Here is a 19,708-nt window from a genome sequence, read left to right on the forward strand (position 1 = left end):
TGAATAGATACTGGGAATGCGGCGTTGCTGCAAGCGTTAACTTTTAGCTGTTCTTCATCCTCCGACCAGGTGCGGGCTAAGCCTGAAGATAGCCTTGAGCTTTTGAAAGTTCGCTGGTTTGCCCAAGTGGACGTGGTTCTTGAGGATACCTACGGCACAAAGTTCAGATGCTGCAGGTCGGGCGAGTAAGAGCCACAGCACGGCACTCTTAAGCTGTTGTGCATTCCAGCGAAACGATTCTCGAACCAATCCAGTGAAGCCAGTACCGTCTGCGGCGTCGCCCCGTCCTGCTGGAGACCGTTTTCGTCTCCACTAACCACTTGCCGCTGTTGAATAAAACATGGGCGAACATTGATCTTGGATATCTTGCACACACAGAAGTTTCATTCTGACGCGGCCTGATAATTTTACCTTTCTACGACTTTTTTGCGAACCTGATATGCTGTTAAGCCGAGAGCTTGCGGCACAATCGGGGGTTCTAATTTAGTGCTCGGTGATTCCGTTCTCACGGGAAAAGGAATACTTTAGCACATCTACGTTCACGCGTCTGGGGATCAGAGGACATACGCTCCGTTCTCTCCCCTTGTGATATGAGGACTGCTTTCTTGGAAGCCATGGTGGTGTGATATTGCAAAGCGGTAGGATTGGGGTAGCCATGTTTTTTTAAGATTCATTTCAAACCTTTTGAAAAGATGCATTTCTGGGATGAGCACTTATGAGCCAAACCTTGAAAATTCATTCCATAATCTGTATATGTATTTTATTATTCCCTTCATTTTACCTAGTTTTTACTTCATAAGCCATAAGCCTCAGCACTGTGTGTTTGGTGTACTCTGGCCTTATCATTAAAGTCCGGGTCAACGGCACAATTTTTCAACGAAAGCTTAACTTACCGCGATGATGGGTACGGTCTCTTCCGCCCTCATTTGTTCCCTATAGGGCGGTCACTGCCACAGGTCGCAGGCTATTCCAGTCGGGAACAAAAAACAAATGTAAAAGCGACTGGAACACACCCCACTACAGGTAAGTGAATCGCAAAGCCGGCGCTCTAACCAGTTGGGTTACCGGGACCAACCAAAGTACAGTGCGAGAGGGAACGGCTTAAAGAACAGTGCGGTGGCGCATCTCTCGCCTACTTGTACCACAAGAAGAGAGACAAGGTATGGAATCAACCGATTTTGTTCGAAGTGTGTGAAAGTAAGAGAAATATTGTTGAGCGACTTTTTACAAAGGAATGTACCACACACACAGCTTCTTAGCGTCTAGTTTCCTCCATACAGCCAACACTTTTTTGGTTCCATCGCTTTAACATCTTTGTCCTGATATACTGAAGGTTGACTATTTTCAACATGAGAACTCCCAGCTCTTCTCCCGAAACATGGAGATTCAAGGCTTTTATTGTCTGTATGAGCTTCCATCTCATGTTGATGTGTTGACCACCCCAAATTTTACGACGGTGACTCTGGAGACCCATTTGGTTCCCAATCTTCACATATTTTGTCCTTCCCGTCATTGAGGTTACTTTTGAGAGGGTCATCTGTGATCAGTTTTGTTTTTAAATATGGGTGTATTGTGGTCATGCACTCGAAAATGTGCTATAGGCTCTCATGCCTACGTGTCAGGCCACCCCATTCTACATAAAACCGCCCTTTTGCACCTCAGACCACCTTTGAAGACCGATGGACACCTCAGCTCTATTCATACGCTGGGCGAGCGCCGTGTGGGCAACACAAAATCGCCCGCCCCTTGTTCAGTGCACGCACCCGGCGCGTGGGCGCAATACTGATCGGCCTGCTCGAATTTTTGTGTTGTTGAAGTACCGTTTGCGCCTCCTGCTATTGCAGTTTTACTATTTTGATTACAACCAGTGTGACAACGCTGCAAGTACTTTTTCCATTCGCACTTTAAAATGGTAATCTCATAGGCAGATTTGGAACCTTCTAGATGCAAGGGATTGAAAAATAGGGATCTCTTGTTTAGACACATGCACCTCACTCAATAGGCTGTAAAGAAGAGTGCTTATCCGGGAAAAATATCCTGGTGTCTTACCTTTTTCATCACGAAGGTGGATCACTGATGTGGCCTGGCCTTGCATATCCCTAAATTTGTAAGCATGTTAAACTAGGGTTGAACATTGTTTACTCTAATGACTGGTCGGACCGTGCGGTATTAATTGGCGCAGTGTGAGTATAAGCTTCCAATAGACACGTTCTGTTTAAAGTCGCGACAAGAAAATGTGACTCATTGGCTGCGGATCTCACATTAAGTTGAGTTGGATCAAATTAGATTTGTGTTCTAAAACAGCTGCTTAAATTATTCGGAAAGTTCGTATGTTATTTTGGCAGTTTTGTCGGTCAACAATGACGTAGACAAAAATACTCTTGTCGACCTAACACAACTTGAACAGTTAGATAGTATTGCAACAGGTAATATTGCTGGCGAGGTCCTAAGCCGTTTGGAGCATGCCACAAATGGATATAGGTGGTTAAGTCGCTACTCATCCAACAGCGGTTTTCTATGATGTCCTTGGACTGCGTCTTGCGTGATAATGCGACAATTTTCAGAAAAAACAGTAGCCAATGAAGAGATGTTTCATGATGTCCCGCGAGACACCATCGAAGTTCTTCCGTCTCTTCTTGAGACGTTGCGTCTTCAGCAAACCCCTGCAACGGCGGACAATACATTTACGAGCGCGGCATCATTGTCAAGGTGGCAAATACATTGAGTACATGTTAAAGAATCCTGCCCAATTCTTCTATACAATGTATCGCATACAAATGCCATTATCATCACTGTACTTGATTAACACACGCAGAAATGTGGCGGAGGTCATCCCACCGGCATGGACAAGGAATTACAACTGTTCTCACATGAACAGACATGGATTTTTCCAGCCTTAGACATTAGTGTGTCTAGCTGCTTCAAGGTGCACATTGGAATCATGGTTGCGAGAATCATGAATCACGAACCAATCATGCATCGCGACACGAGACGAATGACGAGCAATTTGGGTCTGATTTTCCTGCCAATTAGTATCGAAGGATCTCTGACGTGCATGCAGTCATACGCACAGCCGCCCTGCGTCAGACTGACCTTGGTAAGTTGCTGCTTGACCTTCAACAAGCACGCAAGCACCGCTTCTGGGACGCCAGCGCGCTTTCTTCCGCGATCGTCACATGTGGGGCGCGACGCCAGCCGAGTTACGGGGATGGTTATACCCCGGGGCGACTGACCCAGACAGCCCAGACCTGTCCAGAAGGGTGCTGGATACCGATAGCGCTGTGGCTAAGCTGTGCGTCTGGTACACCTGAGGTACGGTGTTCGATTCCCCGCGGTGCCCGCTCTTCCCGCCAAGGTGAGACGGGCGACGTCATAAAACCTCAGTAGCCGAGGGCATCGTCATGTCCCAATGACAACACGCGCTCGTCTGGGGCAGCCCAGTACAAAGAGCCAGGCGCCCCGCCGCCGGACCGTTTCGCCAGCCTGATGCGTGCCGACGGGCGCAAGAGGTCTGCGGTCCCGTCGGACTAGCGCAGGAGGTACACAGAGCGGGCACCCGTGGGACACCGTCTGACGGCCCTGAGTGACGCCGAGAGCACGGCCTCATGTTCGAACATCAGATCAGCAGGCCTCAAATCATGGTTGCTGTTTGTGGCTGGACATCCGGCAGCTGCCCACCGTTCCGGATTGACATTGCGGGGCGTGTAAAAGGCATCGGTCACTTGCGCCTGCGTCTCGTTTTAAAGAATTAACGCCGAGTAGTTCCAGTTCGGACAGCCAGGCAGCTGTGCCGTCTCAGAATGCCACAGAAAACCTGCCAGCTGCTCACCAGAACAGTACGATGCGCATCAAACCAAACACTTATTCAAACCCCCGTGTCGTTTCATTGGGGCTTTACGATGCGCTCGGCTGCTAAGGCTATATGGCGTCGCCTCCCTCTCACCCTGGCAGGAAGGACGGGCACCGCGGGGAATCGAACCCCGTACCTCTGGTTTCCCAGACGTGCAGTGGCTATCGCAGACGCGTTAACCAGTACACTACCGACACCCCTATTAAAACCCCGTGGGACGTGCCCGCTGAGCTGCCTGCGTCGGTGAACAGACCAGTTTGAAGCCGGATGTATCTCGGAAAGGACAAACAGCTCGAGGATCGATTGGCGGCGTACCGTCGGCTTGCTGGCAAGGCGCCGCTCTACAGCGGCGAGCGGGCAGCCTGCGTGGCGACTCACCATAGCCCGGTCTGGCGAACATTATCAACCGCCCAGCTGTGCTAAGGCATGCCTCGAGACACGACCCGTCACACGCACCTTGCTTCCCATATCATTGGTTGCAACGAGGGCAGTTTGCACGATGGTCAAAGTACAGAATGCCGAAAGTACGGAGCATCCAAAGTACAAAATGCCCAAAGTACGAAACATTCAAAGAGCAGAATGTAAAACGAAGGTACCGCTTGACCACAAATCGGTTGGTAACGGTCGGCGACGAGTCCGTGCATCTTGTCGGACCAGTTACCAATCATAGCCAATATAACGCGCGCAGTGGCAATTCGGCAATCGCCGTCCTCCAAAGCACGTCGACCTCCGTGAACTCTATTTGAAAAGAACACACCGAATGTCCACCAATGCACAGCGATGAAGCGGCCCAGCCGGGGCTGGACGTCCGTGTTCACAGCACGACATGGGCCGGCTGGCCGTCTCGCCGCAGCGGTCCGCAGGCGGGGTCACACCGTGACCTCACAACGCCACTGGTCTCGGACCGGAGCCCGCCGCCGCGCGCGTGCGCATCATCGCGTCACGACGCCAGCGCCGCCTGTCGGGCAGAGGGCGCGGCGGTAGCCTGCCGCAGGGGCCGGCCGCCGGCCGCCAGCCGTTGAGGAGTCGGGGAACACTGGGCGGGCCCGGCTCAGGCACGCAGCGCCAGGAACTGGTGGAAGGCGTCCAACACGTGCGGGTCCAGGTCCTGGGTGAACAGAAGCGTCTCCAGCGTCTGGCTGTACTTGTGCACCTGCTCGTTGTGCTGCCGACGAAAGCACGCGGTCAGGCGGCGGCGGTCGGAGACACGCGAGGAGAGGGTCGCCGTCAGAGGCCCTGGGGGCGTCACCGGGGCCTCACCGGGGGCACGCGGTCAGGCGGCGGCGGTCGGAGACACGCGGGGAGAGGGTCGCCGTCAGAAACCCCAGGGGCGCGCAGGGGGGAGGGGGGAGCGCGTCACCGGGGGCATGCCTTTAGAGGGACGTGGTGGGAGGAACGTAGCTAAGTGAACACAGCCATGGACACGTAACCGGAGTGATGCGTTGCTAGGCGTCTGCAGATCGCATGACACTATATCAAACAGCAGCCCGCACCAAGAACTAACCCGCGGCTCCTGATAACCATCCCTCGTCGTTGCATGCCAGGCGCCTAAGGGGGAGGGGTGGGGGCGGGGGCAAAGGGGGGGGGGGGATAGCCTACCTGCATGAAGATCTGCTGGAGTCGGCCAAAGGTCCACTTCCACCAGTGGGTGCGGAAGTCCCTGCCGTCTGTGTCAGAGCGCACCAGGTGCTCCGACAGGATCATGATGAACCGCTGCCGACCGGGCCGATGCGTCACCTCAGGGAGGGGGGGGGGGGGCAGGGGGCGTACAGAGGCCGCGCCTAGGCTCCGACGCCCCGGGGGCTCTCACAGTTCTGTCTGGCCGGCCAGGGCCGTTCTCATAAAATTTCAGACTTGGTCCCAAAGTGAAACCAGAATTATCCACTTATCACCACCTACGACCCACTACATTTGTCGATTGGGGCCGAAGGTGAAACCTAATACATTCGTTCCCAATTGCCACTTTCCTTTTCCAGTGAAATTAATTATTTGCCTCACTTTTGTTAAACCAGTTGTTATCAAACTGCTTCCTTTTCCAGTGAAATTAATTATCTGCCCTCAGTTTTATTAAACCAGTTGTTATCAAATTGCTTAACTGCTAGTTCATTATTAAATTATCCCTCAGTTACGCGGCGGTGATCGCGTCTATTTTCGACTTTAAGCTTGAGTTTTCGATCGCTAGTCCGTTTCTGGCTGTGGTTCACCGCGCTGGCGTGTATCGGCTCTGAGGCAATGCGCCTGTCACGGCTGACGATAATCAGGCTCCGGTGGCTGATTCCAGCGGCGATCATTAAGGCTCAGCCCTCCCCGTCCCGCACGCAGTCAATAATGGGGCACCCGTCACGAGCAAGCTCCAGCCTGCAACACCTTTGGATCGATTTTGATTCGTGGGCGCCCGCCGCGCCCACAACAGTGATGCGATAGATCAAATTTGATAGCAAGAGCAATTGCAATGTTTGATGCATGATGTTCTCTAGCACCAGATGACGATGGTATAGCACAACTACGATTTGGGTATTCCTGCACAATCGCACGACGGTGTGATGACCAAAACGGGTTTCCAGAAAATAACACCCACGTTACCGCACTTTCCTCACTGCGGTGATAAATCGATCAAAGAGGATCCGCGCGGAGAAGACTACTGATGCACTGACATTTTCCAAATAACTAGTGATTACCTCCGACACGGCGCCGCGGGCCGGCGCGTCTCGCGCCTGGCGGCCTCGCCTGGCCCTCAGCTCACCTGGAAGATGATGAGGAAGAGCGTCTTCTGGTCGGACTGGGCCTGTTCGAGCCGCTCCTCCATGCGCTCCACCTGCTCGTCGCTGGGCCGGTCGCGCCGCTCCTCGTCGCTGTCGCTGTCCTCCGAGTCCCGGTGCAGGCGCGCCCGCGCCTCGGCCGCCTCCACCGTCAGCTTGTGCACGTGCTGGCTCATCTTGCGGATGGTCAGGTTGAGGATCTCCCAGACGTAGGACCTGGCGGCGGCGGCGGCCGGTTATGACAGATCGCGTCCGGACCTTGCGCGGGCACCGGCCGGCCAAGACGACGTACCCGGACGACATCCACGACGGTGGCCCAAACCACCGCATACCAAACACTGTCATTCGTCTCGATCAGCTCCATTCATAACCGTCGCATTTTTGCAAAATCAAGCTGAAGCGCGCGCACGAAAGCAACGGCCAGCGCGAAAGTGGCGCGGTCTGTCCAGCCGCCCGACAGAACACTCACTTGAGGAACACGGCGTTCATCTCGCGCGAGAAGATCCAATTGGCGACCGCCGAGCACTCGACGATCTGCGTCTTCAGCATCTTGTCCACCAGCACGCACATCATCTGCGGGTGGTTCTTCCACACCTCGTACAAGCTGCGCAGGACGCAGATCTGCGCCTCCTCCGTCTCGGCCAGCACCTGGCGGCGGACGCCGGCGCGTGTGAGCGGGAGTCGTCGGTCCCACCAATGCGACCACGTGCGCCGCGCCGCGCGGCCGCCATCCCAGCGGGCGCGGACGCCAGGCAGTGGTCCATGTACGTCACGACACACGGATCTCTCCAGGGCCGATGTGCTCAGCACACTCCATTCCCATCATTGTGGATCAACTCTGCGATCAAGTGATCCGAAGTATAGCTCTACAAATCGCCACCAGGCACTTGGTACACAGTAGCAAGCGACGTTCCACGTCATCCTAACGTCCGAACTCCACTAAGGTCCAGATTCGCCCCGAAACCATTCACAGCACCAACTCCCCCGTTCATCCCGCAAGGGCTGTCACTGGCGCGCCGACTCACCGTCCAGCAACGTGGCGACATGCCAGCGAGCGGCGCGACCGCCCCGGGCGGGGAGTACCCACCTTAAACACGTAGCGGAACTTGGCGATGGCCGCGAACGCGTGCGAGAAGCTCTTGGAGCCGACGTAGATGAGCGTCTCGGTGAAGACCTCGATCTTGAGCGGGTTGTGCGTGGGCTCGGCGTCGTCGTCTCCGGCCTTTAGCGGGTTGGGCATCTCCTTCAGCAGTCGGATGGCCTCCTCGGGTGTGCAGCGCTCCTTGATGGCCGTTATCAGCTGGTGCGCCACCATGGTGCCGGCCAGCGAGGCGGCGCCCTCCTCGCCGTACCGGAAGCGTGGCTTGGGCTCCAGCGGTACCAACGCCGCGAACTCCTGACCGGCCATCTCCTGAGGAGGCGGGGAGGGGGGGAGGGCGTGACCGGGCGTTCCCGTCACGGCGGCGCGCGCAGCAGACTGCCACCGCACGTCACAGCAGACACGTCTGGTAGTCTAGATGCGGTCGGGCCACACGGGCAGAGCGAGTGCGAGGTCCGCTAGCCCGAGGCTAGCTGACAGCTTGGGACGAAACACGGACAGCAGAACGCCAACTGGCAGCTTGAAGCCAATAACGTTCAACGTCGTTGTTTAGGAAGCGAAAAAAATGTTCCGACGAACGTGTCGTATCCCAAGACACAGGCACTGCATGGTCGTCACCCCAGCTGCAGCTGTCACGGATGTCACAGGACAGCGCACAGCGGCTAAGCCGGCCACTGGCCTAGCTCCAATCTCGGCCCGAGATCAGCCCAACCCAATATCTTACCCAACCCAACCCATCCTAGCCCGGCCCCACCCAGCCCAGCCCAACCCAATATCTTACCCAACCCAACCCACCCTGGCCCAGCCCAGCCCGGCCCAGCCCAACCCAATCTCTTACCCAACCCAACCCATCCTGGCCCAGCCCAGCCCAGCCCAGTACAGCAGGGCCCAGCCCAGCCCAGCCCAGCCCAGCCCCACTCAGCCCGCCCCAGCCCAGCGCAGCACAGCCTAGCCTAGCCTAGCCCAGCCCAGCCCAGCCCAGCCCAGCCCAGCCCAGCCCAGCCCAGCCCAGCCCAGCCCAGCCCAGCCCAGCCCAGCCCAGCCCAGCCCAGCCCAGCCCAGCCCAGCCCAGCCCAGCCCAGCCCAGCACAGCGCAGCGCAGCGCAGCGCAGCGCAGCGCAGCGCAGCGCAGCGCAGCACAGCACAGCACAGCCCATCCCAACCCAAGATCTTACCCAACCCAACCCATCCTGGCCTGGCCTGGCCTGGCCCAGCCCAGCCCAGCCCAGCCAAGCCCAGCAGGGCCCAGCCCAGCCCAGCGCCCGGTCTGCCCACCTGGACCCGCTGGTGATAGCTGAGCCGGAGCGACTTCTCGAATGTCTCGCGCACGAACTTGGGCTTGGGGTGCTCCGGGTCCAGCGTCAGGCAGTCGGCCCAGTCGGCCCACGACCAGCGGAAGTGGAAGTTGCTCAGATGGTAGCTGAACCAGGTGACGAACCTGCCGGCCGGCGTCCGCAGCATTCAACACCGGCACAGGGAACCGCTGTGGTGCGAAGGAGGACTGCAGAGCCAGGCACTACGTTAGATCCGAAGAGCTTCGCGGGAAACAACATAAATGTGTTACACGCTTCCAAACCACACGCAACAGCGGCGGCACGGCCAGACATCACGTCTCCAGCGGCTCCGGCCATGCGTGACGGCGCCGACGCCATGACTGTCGCCGTTACCTCTGGAACGCCGATACGTTCATGGTGTCGATGCGCTCGAACAGGATCTCGGTGGCTTGGGCCAGCACCTGCGGGATGGTGCTCGGCTGCAGCTTGCACAGCTCGATCAGGATGCAGCCGTAGTTGATCTCGAGGAACCTGCTCGCAGACACACACACATACCGGCCGTCAGCGGGGGCGCCCAGGCCACCGCCCGGGGCGGCTGCTGCCGTCCGCCGCCGGTGGCCGGTCGGCAGAGGAGCCAGAGACAAGCAGGGAACGAATCCGCCGCAGGCCAGGCGTTACTCGCGCCAAACGCCGGCGCGGCGCGGCGCAGCGCACTGTCCAGCACAACGTGGTGACGCGCTCAACAGCAGCACGGACGCAATCTTAAACGTGGTTCACTGTGGACAAATACTCTGAGACAGCGGCCACGAAGCTATTGCAGCATACGTACCATAGCGGTAGGACTTCGGCAACAGCGGCATACATTCGTCTTGGGGGGAGGGGCCGGGCAGCAACCAACACACGTGCCTGGATGACGACGGCTGGATGGTGAAAGTAATACACCCGTGCCCGATACGTGACGGTCGGCCAACTGCAGCAGCTCACGTACCCGGCCGGCGGCAGCTGGGCACATCGCAGCGCACGTACCTGGGCGACGGCATCTGGAACAGCTCGGCGAACACCACCTCCACGATCATGTAGTCGAGCGGTATCTTGGTCTTGTGCGGGAAGTTGAGCAGCTGCGCCGAGCTGCGGCGACGTTCACACCAAGTTAACGGCTAGTCGCTGTTCTGCGACCATCAACCTCCCGCGGCGGACATGTCGACTGGCTGTGTGCACCGTCATAAGCTATCGTCTTTTGAATATAATGCGACGGAAACTGTAAACCTGGCCAACCGGAAGAAGCTGCAAGCCTACCCACCAAGCCGTATCTTTCATAACCTGCCATAACCGAGACCTCCAGTTCCGTGCCAGAGGCGTTTCCACCACACAAAATCACCCCGTGATTTTGCTGCCGGCGCAGTCATTTCGTAACTAGCACACACAATTCCCTGAAGCCCCTGAATGGAAGCCTGCCAGCTACCTGTCGGGCAGCACCGTATAATTGCATGACGCGAATGTTTCGCCCTAAACCAATTAGGCTACGTGCATCGAAGCCCGCGACACAAAACAACACGCCACGCGGCCAACGCCAACGCGGAGCTCCTACGTGACGGAATAGTGGAGCGAGCCACCACGCCAGCCTGGCCCAGCTCCAGCGCCGCCAGCCGGACGTCGGAGGGACGGCTGATCCCAGGCTCCACTCACCACTCCTTGCGGTCATTGTGGTGCACCTCCAGGATGTGGTGGATGTGCTCTTCGATGAGGTAGCGCTCGATGCTGTGTGCGCCGGGCAGAATCGGGCCGCTCTGCCGCAGCGCCGGACACGGCCGTCAGTCGGGGCAGCGGCACCGGGCACGGCCGTCAGTCGGGCAGCGGCACCGGACACGGCCGTCAGTCGGGGCAACGGCACAGGACACGGCCGTCAGTCGGGGCAGCGGCACCGGACACGGCCGTCAGTCGGGCAGCGGCACCGGACACGACCGTCAGTCGGGCAGCGTCGGACACGGCCATCAGTCGGGCAGCGGCACCCGACACGGCCGTCAGTCGGGCAGCGGCAACGGACACGGCCGTCAGTCGGGGCAGCGGCACCGGACACGGCCATCAGTCGGGACAGCGGCACCGGACACGGCCGCCAGTCGGGACAACGGCACAGGACACGACTGTCAGTCGGGCAGCGGCGCAGGATACGCCACATACGGTTGCCGCTAATACCAGCAGCCACACGGCACACAGCTGCCACCGACACCGGCAGTCACACAGCTGCCACCGACACCTGCAGTCACGCAGCTGCCATCGACACCGGCAGTCACACAGCTGCCACCGACACCTGCAGTCACGCAGCTGCCAGCGACACCGGCAGTCACACAGCCGCCACCGACACCTGCAGTCACGCAGCTGCCACCGACACCGGCAGCCACGCAGCTGCCACCGACACCTGCAGTCACGCAGCTGCCACCGACACCTGCAGTCACGCAGCTGCCACCGACACCGGCAGTCACCCAGCTGCCACCGACACCTGCAGTCACGCAGCTGCCACCGACACCTGCAGTCACGCAGCTGCCACCGACACCTGCAGTCACGCAGCTGCCACCGACACCTGCAGTCACGCAGCTGCCACCGACACCGGCAGTCACCCAGCTGCCACCGACACCTGCAGTCACGCAGCTGCCACCGACACCTGCAGTCACGCAGCTGCCACCGACACCGGCAGTCACGCAGCTGCCACCGACACCTGCAGTCACGCAGCTGCCACCGACACCTGCAGTCACGCAGCTGCCACCGACACCTGCAGTCACGCAGCTGCCACCGACACCTGCAGTCACGCAGCTGCCACCGACACCGGCAGTCACGCAGCTGCCACCGACACCTGCAGTCACGCAGCTGCCACCGACACCGGCAGTCACGCAGCTCTGCCCACAGTCACATGCCGCGCGACTGCCAATGCCAACCCTGCTCTTCCAGCCCACGAAAGCTGTCCGGCGGTCACGTGACTGGCTCGGTCACGCCTCGGCAGTGGGGGACGTTACGAGCACGGATCACGTAACAAACGTCCTCACCAAATTATGGAGGGAATGGCTCAGCGGCCGGCGCCGCCCGGTAAAAATATATTTGATCTACAGCGACGAAGATATCGACGGCCAGACTTGCCGCAGCCCATACCGGCCGTCCTGCCATGGTTTCCCTGCTACAATCAGCAGGCTGCTAACGGCCTTTTACCTGATGCGATTCTCATAACTTGAACCGACACAACTGTTACTCACAAACTCGCGAGCCATCGCGCCGGGACCCTGGCGCGTGCTAGCTACCCTGCAGCGCTGCCGAGCCAGGGTCTGCGTTCCACCGTTCGCCGCGTGGGGCCAGGTCGCCTGTCTGCGCCACTCCGGTCCACCATCCGCCAGCGTCACACCCAGACCCCGGCCCACACCGTCCGCTCACCTCCGGACAGTCTGTGTAGTCGAACATCCTGAAGACGACCTTGGGCTGGGGGTAGACGTTGGTGGCGTGGTGCAGCGGCGCCTGAATGTCGGGCAGCTTGTGCTGCAGCGCCTCCGACAGGATCGAGTCGAAGGCCAGGTACGGCCGCAGAATGTGCTTCTCCTGCCAGCTGTCCGCACGCAACTTGCTGATTTGCGCCCACAGACAGTCCAGTTGCTGAAAGAGCGGAGACGCCGGCTCAGCCCAGCAATGGAGCGGGCGGCGTCCAGAGACGGCAGGCGGCGCCTGTCTCCGCCGCATCACCGACAGCGCAGCTGAGCGGCACTGGAGCCGGGCCGGGCTCGCCACGGAGCGCAGCAAGCCCAGCCGCACCGCACGGGAGAGAAACTGACTCAGTTAGCGAGTGATGGCCGCCCTCCGGACTCCGTAATGCAACACAGGAACAGCCGACTAAAGCCACGATCTTGCGCGCATTCCGCGCCTGCTGACTGCGGCCACGGGTGGTAGCCGGCCGGTCGGCTAGGCCACGCGCCGCACGAGCAGACGCCGGCCAGCCGTACCTCCTCCTGTGGGTGCGGGTCGTCGCTGGACCAGACGCGCAGCGCCGGCACGTGCTTCTTGCTGCGCCGGTCCAGGTAGGTGCGGATGGTGGCCAGCAGCCGGTCCAGGTCGGCCTCGCGCTTCTCGAACAGCTCGCGGCCGACCCAGGGCAGGCATGTGAGCACGGCGTACACCAGCCAGTCGGTGCGCACCTGTCGGCAGTGTGGCGGCACCACGCCCTCAGCGGCGGCGGCGGCGGGGGCGGCCCGCCGGAGACGCCGACACGGCGTCACCGTGACGAACGAATGCGGTCAACGTTCACGAGCATCGGCGCCAACGCTGGCTTCGCAATGGTAAGGGCAGATCTCACACCGGCGAGTGACCAGAAGCGACACAAAAGGGGGATCAGAGTGAAAGGCAACGAGTCTATGTACTGGGTGACAAGGTAAATCATGCACATATCCATCACATCCACCCCCAACACACGCACTCCACCAACAACAAGCAGCACAGTTCTTATCTAAGGGCATTTATGTTTATACCACGACTCTGAAGGGACACAGCTGTCTTTACCGGCGGCCCACATCGAGTGTATACTGTGCTCTCACCAACGTTCCCGTGAGAAACGGCCATATCCCCCCCTCCCTTTGGAATGTCTGCACCCCCTACGTACCTGCATGCTCACATCCCCATTGACCACAACCATCTCCTACGATTACCGTTGAGCAAATCCGTCTCCTATAACATGTCCCGCTGAGCACACCCGTATCCTACGGATTTCGTTGGGCACACCTGTCTCCTAAAATCCCCGTGGAGAACACCCGTCTCCCCCGGATCACATCTTGGGACATAACCGCTTCCGTCTACCCCGGGGCGCTGCTGCCGTTAAAACGGGCGTGCCACCCCTGACTCGGGCGTGCCGCCGCTGAACCGGGCGTGCCGCCACTGAACCGGGCGTGCCACCCCTGACATGCGCGTGCCGCCACTGACCCGGACGTGCCGCCGCTGACCCGGGCGTGCCGCCCCTGACATGGGCGTGCCGCCGCTGACCCGGGGTTGCCGCCCCTGACATGGGCGTGCCGCAGCTGACATGGGCGTGCCGCCGCTGACCCGGGCGTGCCGCCACTCACCTGGGGCACGCCCGTCTCCATGGCAGCATCCAGGAAGTTGTCGTAGACGGCCAGCAGCGAGGAGGCCGACACCACGTGGCAGTTGACCAGGTCGGAGAGGAAGCGCAGACAGTTGCGCGCCTTGTCCCACTCGCAGATCTTCAGGCTGTCCTTCAGGCAGCGCACCAGCGACTCGGCGAACTGTAACGGCCAGGAGCGCTGTCAGCCCGGGGCCGGCGCCGCGCTGCGCGACGGCGCCGGCGGAGACACACTCCAGCACATACACAGTGCTTGGCTCGGCCGGGACACGCAACCTCCGAGGCAACGTAGAGAGGCGTAGGAAGGGTAGTGGCTTTCTGTTGATCCGATCTGAAGCTCAAGTTTCAACCTGGGGTGTTATTCGACAGGTCAGGAGTGCCAAAAATATTAGGTCAAACGCTGCACGCCATACCTCACCGCCGAAATTATAGTTCTTGGCGTTGAGCAGGCCAACCAGCGTCGAGTAAACGGAAGACCGTTCCGGCATCTTGGACGCGCAGTCCACCAGGATTCTTTGGATCTTGTTTTTGGCCTTGACGAGATCATTTTCCAGGACCGATGACAGACCTTCCAGGTTGGATTCCAAAGACGCAGTACTCTGTCAGAAAACATCAGCGTGGTAAAAACATGCTACATAATCTGACCGGAAAGGAAAAATGTCAATTTCGGCTTGCGCCTTAAACGCCTTAAACACAGAAAAACACAACGTACAATCTTAAGACCGAAACCGGATATTGGCACGCATCAAACTGTGAGACGCTGACTGGCAATATCGCTTGTCGCTATGGTCCGCCGACCGTTTTCAGCGAGTTACCCTTTCTCCGACGCGGATGATCAGGGACTCGAGCCGGTCCTCGATCTCGGCGGCGTCCGTCGACAGGCGGCGACGCTTCGCTGATCTCGAGTCGTCTGTCGGCGGGCGAGCGCGCTGTCAGCGCACCTGGTACACTGTTCACGCACTGCGACTGATCCATGCAACACGTCATACGCAGTCGTATTTAGACAGGGCTCAAGCACCGTTGCGTCCTCCCGCACAACTTCGCCTGAGGATCACTGGAGGCAATCAATCAGCAGGAATCTGAGTCACCAGTGTCACAAATCACCAAGGGCAACCGAGCAGCGTATATATATTTGGTGGCAATATCCGTTCAAGCAAAATATTCCAATGTAAAATGCACCTGGAAGAAGCCACCCTCGCCGTGTGCTGGACAAGCAACGAATTTCCTTCGCCCACAGTAGCGCGCCGCTGGTAACAGAAGCGGATTTTCTAATCTGCGTGCTTAAAGTGGTCGTGCGGTATAAACTTTTGAAGCTTCCTGAACACTCAACGAACGGCGCGTTACGACATATGAAAAGCGGCATTGCTTCTGAAATGCTGCTGACAATGACTACGCACCTAGCAAACACGGTTAACAAGCAGTGTTTGCATACACGAGGGGTGCTTCTACCGGAGCGGTGCCTCCACTCGCGAGCTCATTGCCAAGTCAAATGCTGGGACACTCACCGGCGGCGCGCATCTGGACAGTTTCGACCAGTTCACGGCAAACAAACAGCGCGAAAGCATGGAGACATCGAGGCAGTGTAACAGGAGTGCTCTCGCTTCACGGCGGGGAAAAACTGAGCCAGGGCATCAGAAGGGGGTCGAAGTCGCTGTGAGCGCGTCGTCACATGGGTCACTTCGCAGTGAATGAGAACCGATCGATACGGTGCCATGTGCCATTCTTATCCAAATTGACAACACTTGTGCGCCATTCCCATCCCAACTGACATCACTTATGTGCCATTCTCATCTGAGCTGACATCACTTATGTGCCATTCTCATCTGAACTGACATCGCTTATGTACCATTCTCATCCGAACCGACATCACTTGTGTGCCATTCTCATCCAAACTGACATCACTTGTGTGCCATTCTCATCCAAACTGACATCACTGCAGAGTATAATAGAACATTCCTCTGGAACAGTCAAGGCGGAATCCCCAAAACCATGCATCAGCAGAGATGTGGACGCTTACATAATGCTGGTTATCGGCAAAAACAAGCTAAACGTAAATGCCAAAAACACATTGAAAAGAAAGAAGACCATAAGCTATTAAACCAACAGCTGCTGTCATTACAGGAATGTGGAGACATGGGCCTCCAACTGTGGCACGAAGTAGGGCAGATATATATATATATATATATATATATGTATATATATATATATATATATATATATATATGTATATATATATATATATATATATATATATATATATATATATGTATATATATATGTATATATATATATATATATATGTATATATATATATATATATATATATATATATATATATATATATATAACACATGTGCAAGTACCTGGGCCACTATTGTAGGACATCAAGTTCGTAGCTTCCGAAAAAATCAGTAAGCAGACGGGCTTCTACATTACGTCGTCAATGAGGATATGCAACCAAAGCCCACAGCTCATCAATCTTTTCACAAATAAGGTTTATTTATTATAGGTATTTCGCAAAGATCTTTTCACAAATAATTCATCTATCACAAGTGGACATGAACTGAGCATACAACTGCCAGTTGCATCTGCCATATCTTTACAGTGTGTCAACAGCACAAAGGACTAAAGTGGTTGCCTCAAAAAGTTGATGTGAAAGTCCCATTTCACATCACCATATAACCATATGTAGTTATTTGCAACATTTTAATTCCTTTTTAAAGGGATCTATAAGCTGTTCAAAAACTCAAGGCATTTTGATCTTATGGTCATTGATTCTGTGATATGAATCAGTCTAATTGGTAACTCATTCATCTATGAACAATGAAAATAAATTGCCTCATGAACTTGATAACTTGTACCAGCTTTTGTGATCAGCTAACATGATTAGAGATTTTCATAACAATTTCTGCTGATATAATTACTTAAAATTTATTGCATGACAGAAAAGCCTCCAGTAGTACAAATGGCCTCACTCAACATTGGTAGGCATTTGGCTGTGGAACTTCAACCATTTAAGGTGTTATTATATGTGGGCATGAGGTAGCAGGAATATGTTGTAATAAATGAGAAACCACTTGACAGGTGTAAAGGTAGAGGTAGCACCACAGCTAGGCCTCAGGTGGGATTTTGTTTACATGGGTGTGGCAGGCTCTTCTCTGGCATCATAAATGTTGGCAATCAGACAACATTCAAAGGTACTTTGCTGCCAGGATGTAATGGAGCATCTCCATGCAGATGTAATGATAGATTTGCAACACCCCACAGGCCTTCAGTTGCAATAGGAGTGCATTTCCCTCTGCAATAAAACTGGATCATTATAAGTGGTACTGAGCCACATCCCATCACACAGAAATGGGTTCCATATCACATGTCTGCTGCATTAATGGTGCACAGCTGGTTATCAGAAGCCCTGAAGTTAGATTCAAGGTAACTAGTTTAGTTTTGAATGGCCATTTAGCTATGTTATGACTGGTAAAATGCATTATTTATTATTTATTCTGTCAATCTAGGAGATGCTACTCTCGCTGTGGTCAGTACTGTATGTGATATGATGCATGTGTTTCTTGCCACATAGACTGATGATAAATACCACCAAAACTATGATATTGCTATGTGACAGCCATTAACCAAGCCAAATTTGCAAACATTTGTCTATGATACCCCTGGATCACATGCTTGTGCTGAGATGGCATGCAAAATGTAGTTATCTTTATGGATCCATCTTTGTCACATAGCTGTCATATAATCAGGGGACAGGAGAATGTGTTAGCATCCTCATGGGCATTAACAATGAATTTGCATCCTCATAGCCATTGCCAATGAGTTGGTATGTTACATTAGGTGACAAGACCTAACAAAAAATGCTTCAATCTGATCAAGCCATAGCAGTTACTCCAATTTAGACAAAATGCTTCAAAAACAATCTTGGGTCCAGGGAATACATGATCTTTACAATACCCATGGCCACCATGCCAAAAACTGACTTACCATCAAAGTCATCATCATACTTCCTCCTGACAGATTTGCTCATCGTTTCTGGAACAGAAAATCAGAAAAGTTGCAATGATTCATCATTTTTTGAAGATCAGTACACTTCAAGCAGAGGTCAGCCAAACAGCTATAGTTTGGTAATCAGTGACAACAGGGTCATGCCTCCAAGTGGAACAGCATCATACAGACAGAATTTGAAAATGGGTGTCATGAAGTGTGCATATTACATAACCAACTAAAACCTTCCTAGGCAAGGCAAACTCAATAATATCACATGTGTGGCACTTCCCAGACCACAGACAATAAAATATAAACTGAGGTGCTTGTCCATTAACCTGTCTTTTTAAAGGCAGCACAACATGAAAAGGCTGGTTTGTTGTATAATCAGATGATGCTGGTGCCATCCATTTACTGAGCATTGTTACTCAATGACAAGTAACAGCTCCTGTACATTTATTGCAATATCTTATGATCACCACCAAATGTGGCACTCACCTTACAACCACACCAACAAAACAAGTTACACAGGACATGTTCTGTCCCACAAAACAGTACCATCTGAAAATTCAGGGCATGCATGCTAGCCCTAATCTCCAAGCACTCAAAGTTTAGCACACTGTCAGTTCAGTGGCCACATAGTTACACCACCAATTCAACATGCAGAGAGCCAGGTTTAAGGGAATTACAATACTGCAAAAGCAGTCTTAAATCACGTATTACAGCTCAATGTCAAAACACAAAAGCAAAACAGATTGTGATGAATTCAAGGGACGTTTATATGAAGGTCAACTTTAGTGAAACTTGGCCGCTGCCGTCCCACCAAGGCATCCTCATTCTCCATCTATGCCCGTAAACCTGGTACACATCAACTCATAATCTTCATGCACTAAAAATAAGGTCTTCATGTGAAGACAGGTACATACCTCACCGGCAGTAGCACCAACAACAACTAGAGCCACTGCAACCTACTTTCTAATAAACACGCCACACCACCCTGTATCTAAACCCGGTCGACGCCAAAGCGATGAGATTCCGCAATACGCCAATCGTCCATAAGAAACAATAGCGCCATATCTGTCACTAAATAATTACCCAGCTAGCTGCCACATCCTTCCCCGCACATTTTAAGCTGCGAAAGTTAAATTGTAAATGGGTTTGGGCTTCACCTGGCAAAGCTAGCCGGATCTCCATGACCAAGACTATTGAAGACCATAATGCAAGTGGCGGAGATCGAGTGGGCTTTTTGAATTGTACCCCAACCTGGGAACACAGGTACCGGGTGGGATACCGGGGATTCCTTTCCCTTCCCTTAGCACCCGAGGGGTAGAAGAGCCTCTGGGGACCGACGGCCAAGGACTCCATTGGGTGGCCAAAAGGGTCCGAGGGGCTGGCTAGAGTTTGCATAAAGGAACCTTAATGCAATTAAAGAAAATTAAGGACATTCTCTACCTTTGTCAGTCGGGAGGCCTCTTCCTTCGATATGAAGCCTCTGGGACAAAGAGGCTGTCTATATTGGCCAGGGATCACCAACACCGTCCAGTCGGCTCCGCGTTAGCCTGGCCTCTAGGGACTCATTTTCTCAGCAGGGACCAGGCCGGGATCAGCCATTTGTATTGGTTGTGGTTTCTG

At 55.1% G+C, this 19,708-nt stretch overlaps 1 protein-coding gene across 1 annotated transcript; it reads right to left on the minus strand.

The window, feature by feature from the left end:
- Positions 1 to 4,502: 4,502 nt before the first annotated feature.
- On the minus strand, positions 4,503 to 19,095 carry LOC119101443 (nuclear cap-binding protein subunit 1-like). Its single transcript, XM_037224781.1, has 16 exons — positions 19,003 to 19,095; positions 18,077 to 18,124; positions 14,902 to 14,996; positions 14,500 to 14,685; positions 14,070 to 14,249; positions 12,960 to 13,151; positions 12,400 to 12,615; positions 10,669 to 10,769; positions 10,009 to 10,110; positions 9,376 to 9,513; positions 8,984 to 9,146; positions 7,697 to 8,020; positions 7,079 to 7,257; positions 6,594 to 6,825; positions 5,450 to 5,563; positions 4,503 to 5,015 (listed from the first exon to the last, which is right to left on the minus strand). Exons 2-16 carry the CDS (start codon positions 18,117 to 18,119, stop codon positions 4,902 to 4,904), a joined length of 2,379 nt encoding a protein of 792 aa, XP_037080676.1. The 5' UTR covers positions 18,120 to 18,124; positions 19,003 to 19,095; the 3' UTR covers positions 4,503 to 4,901.
- Between the last annotated feature and the right edge of the window lie 613 nt (positions 19,096 to 19,708).

This window comes from Pollicipes pollicipes, unplaced genomic scaffold (assembly GCF_011947565.3).
Source record: "Pollicipes pollicipes isolate AB1234 unplaced genomic scaffold, Ppol_2.1 Scaffold_4881;HRSCAF=5763_pilon_pilon_pilon, whole genome shotgun sequence".
NCBI classification, from domain to species: Eukaryota; Metazoa; Arthropoda; class Thecostraca; order Pollicipedomorpha; family Pollicipedidae; genus Pollicipes; species Pollicipes pollicipes.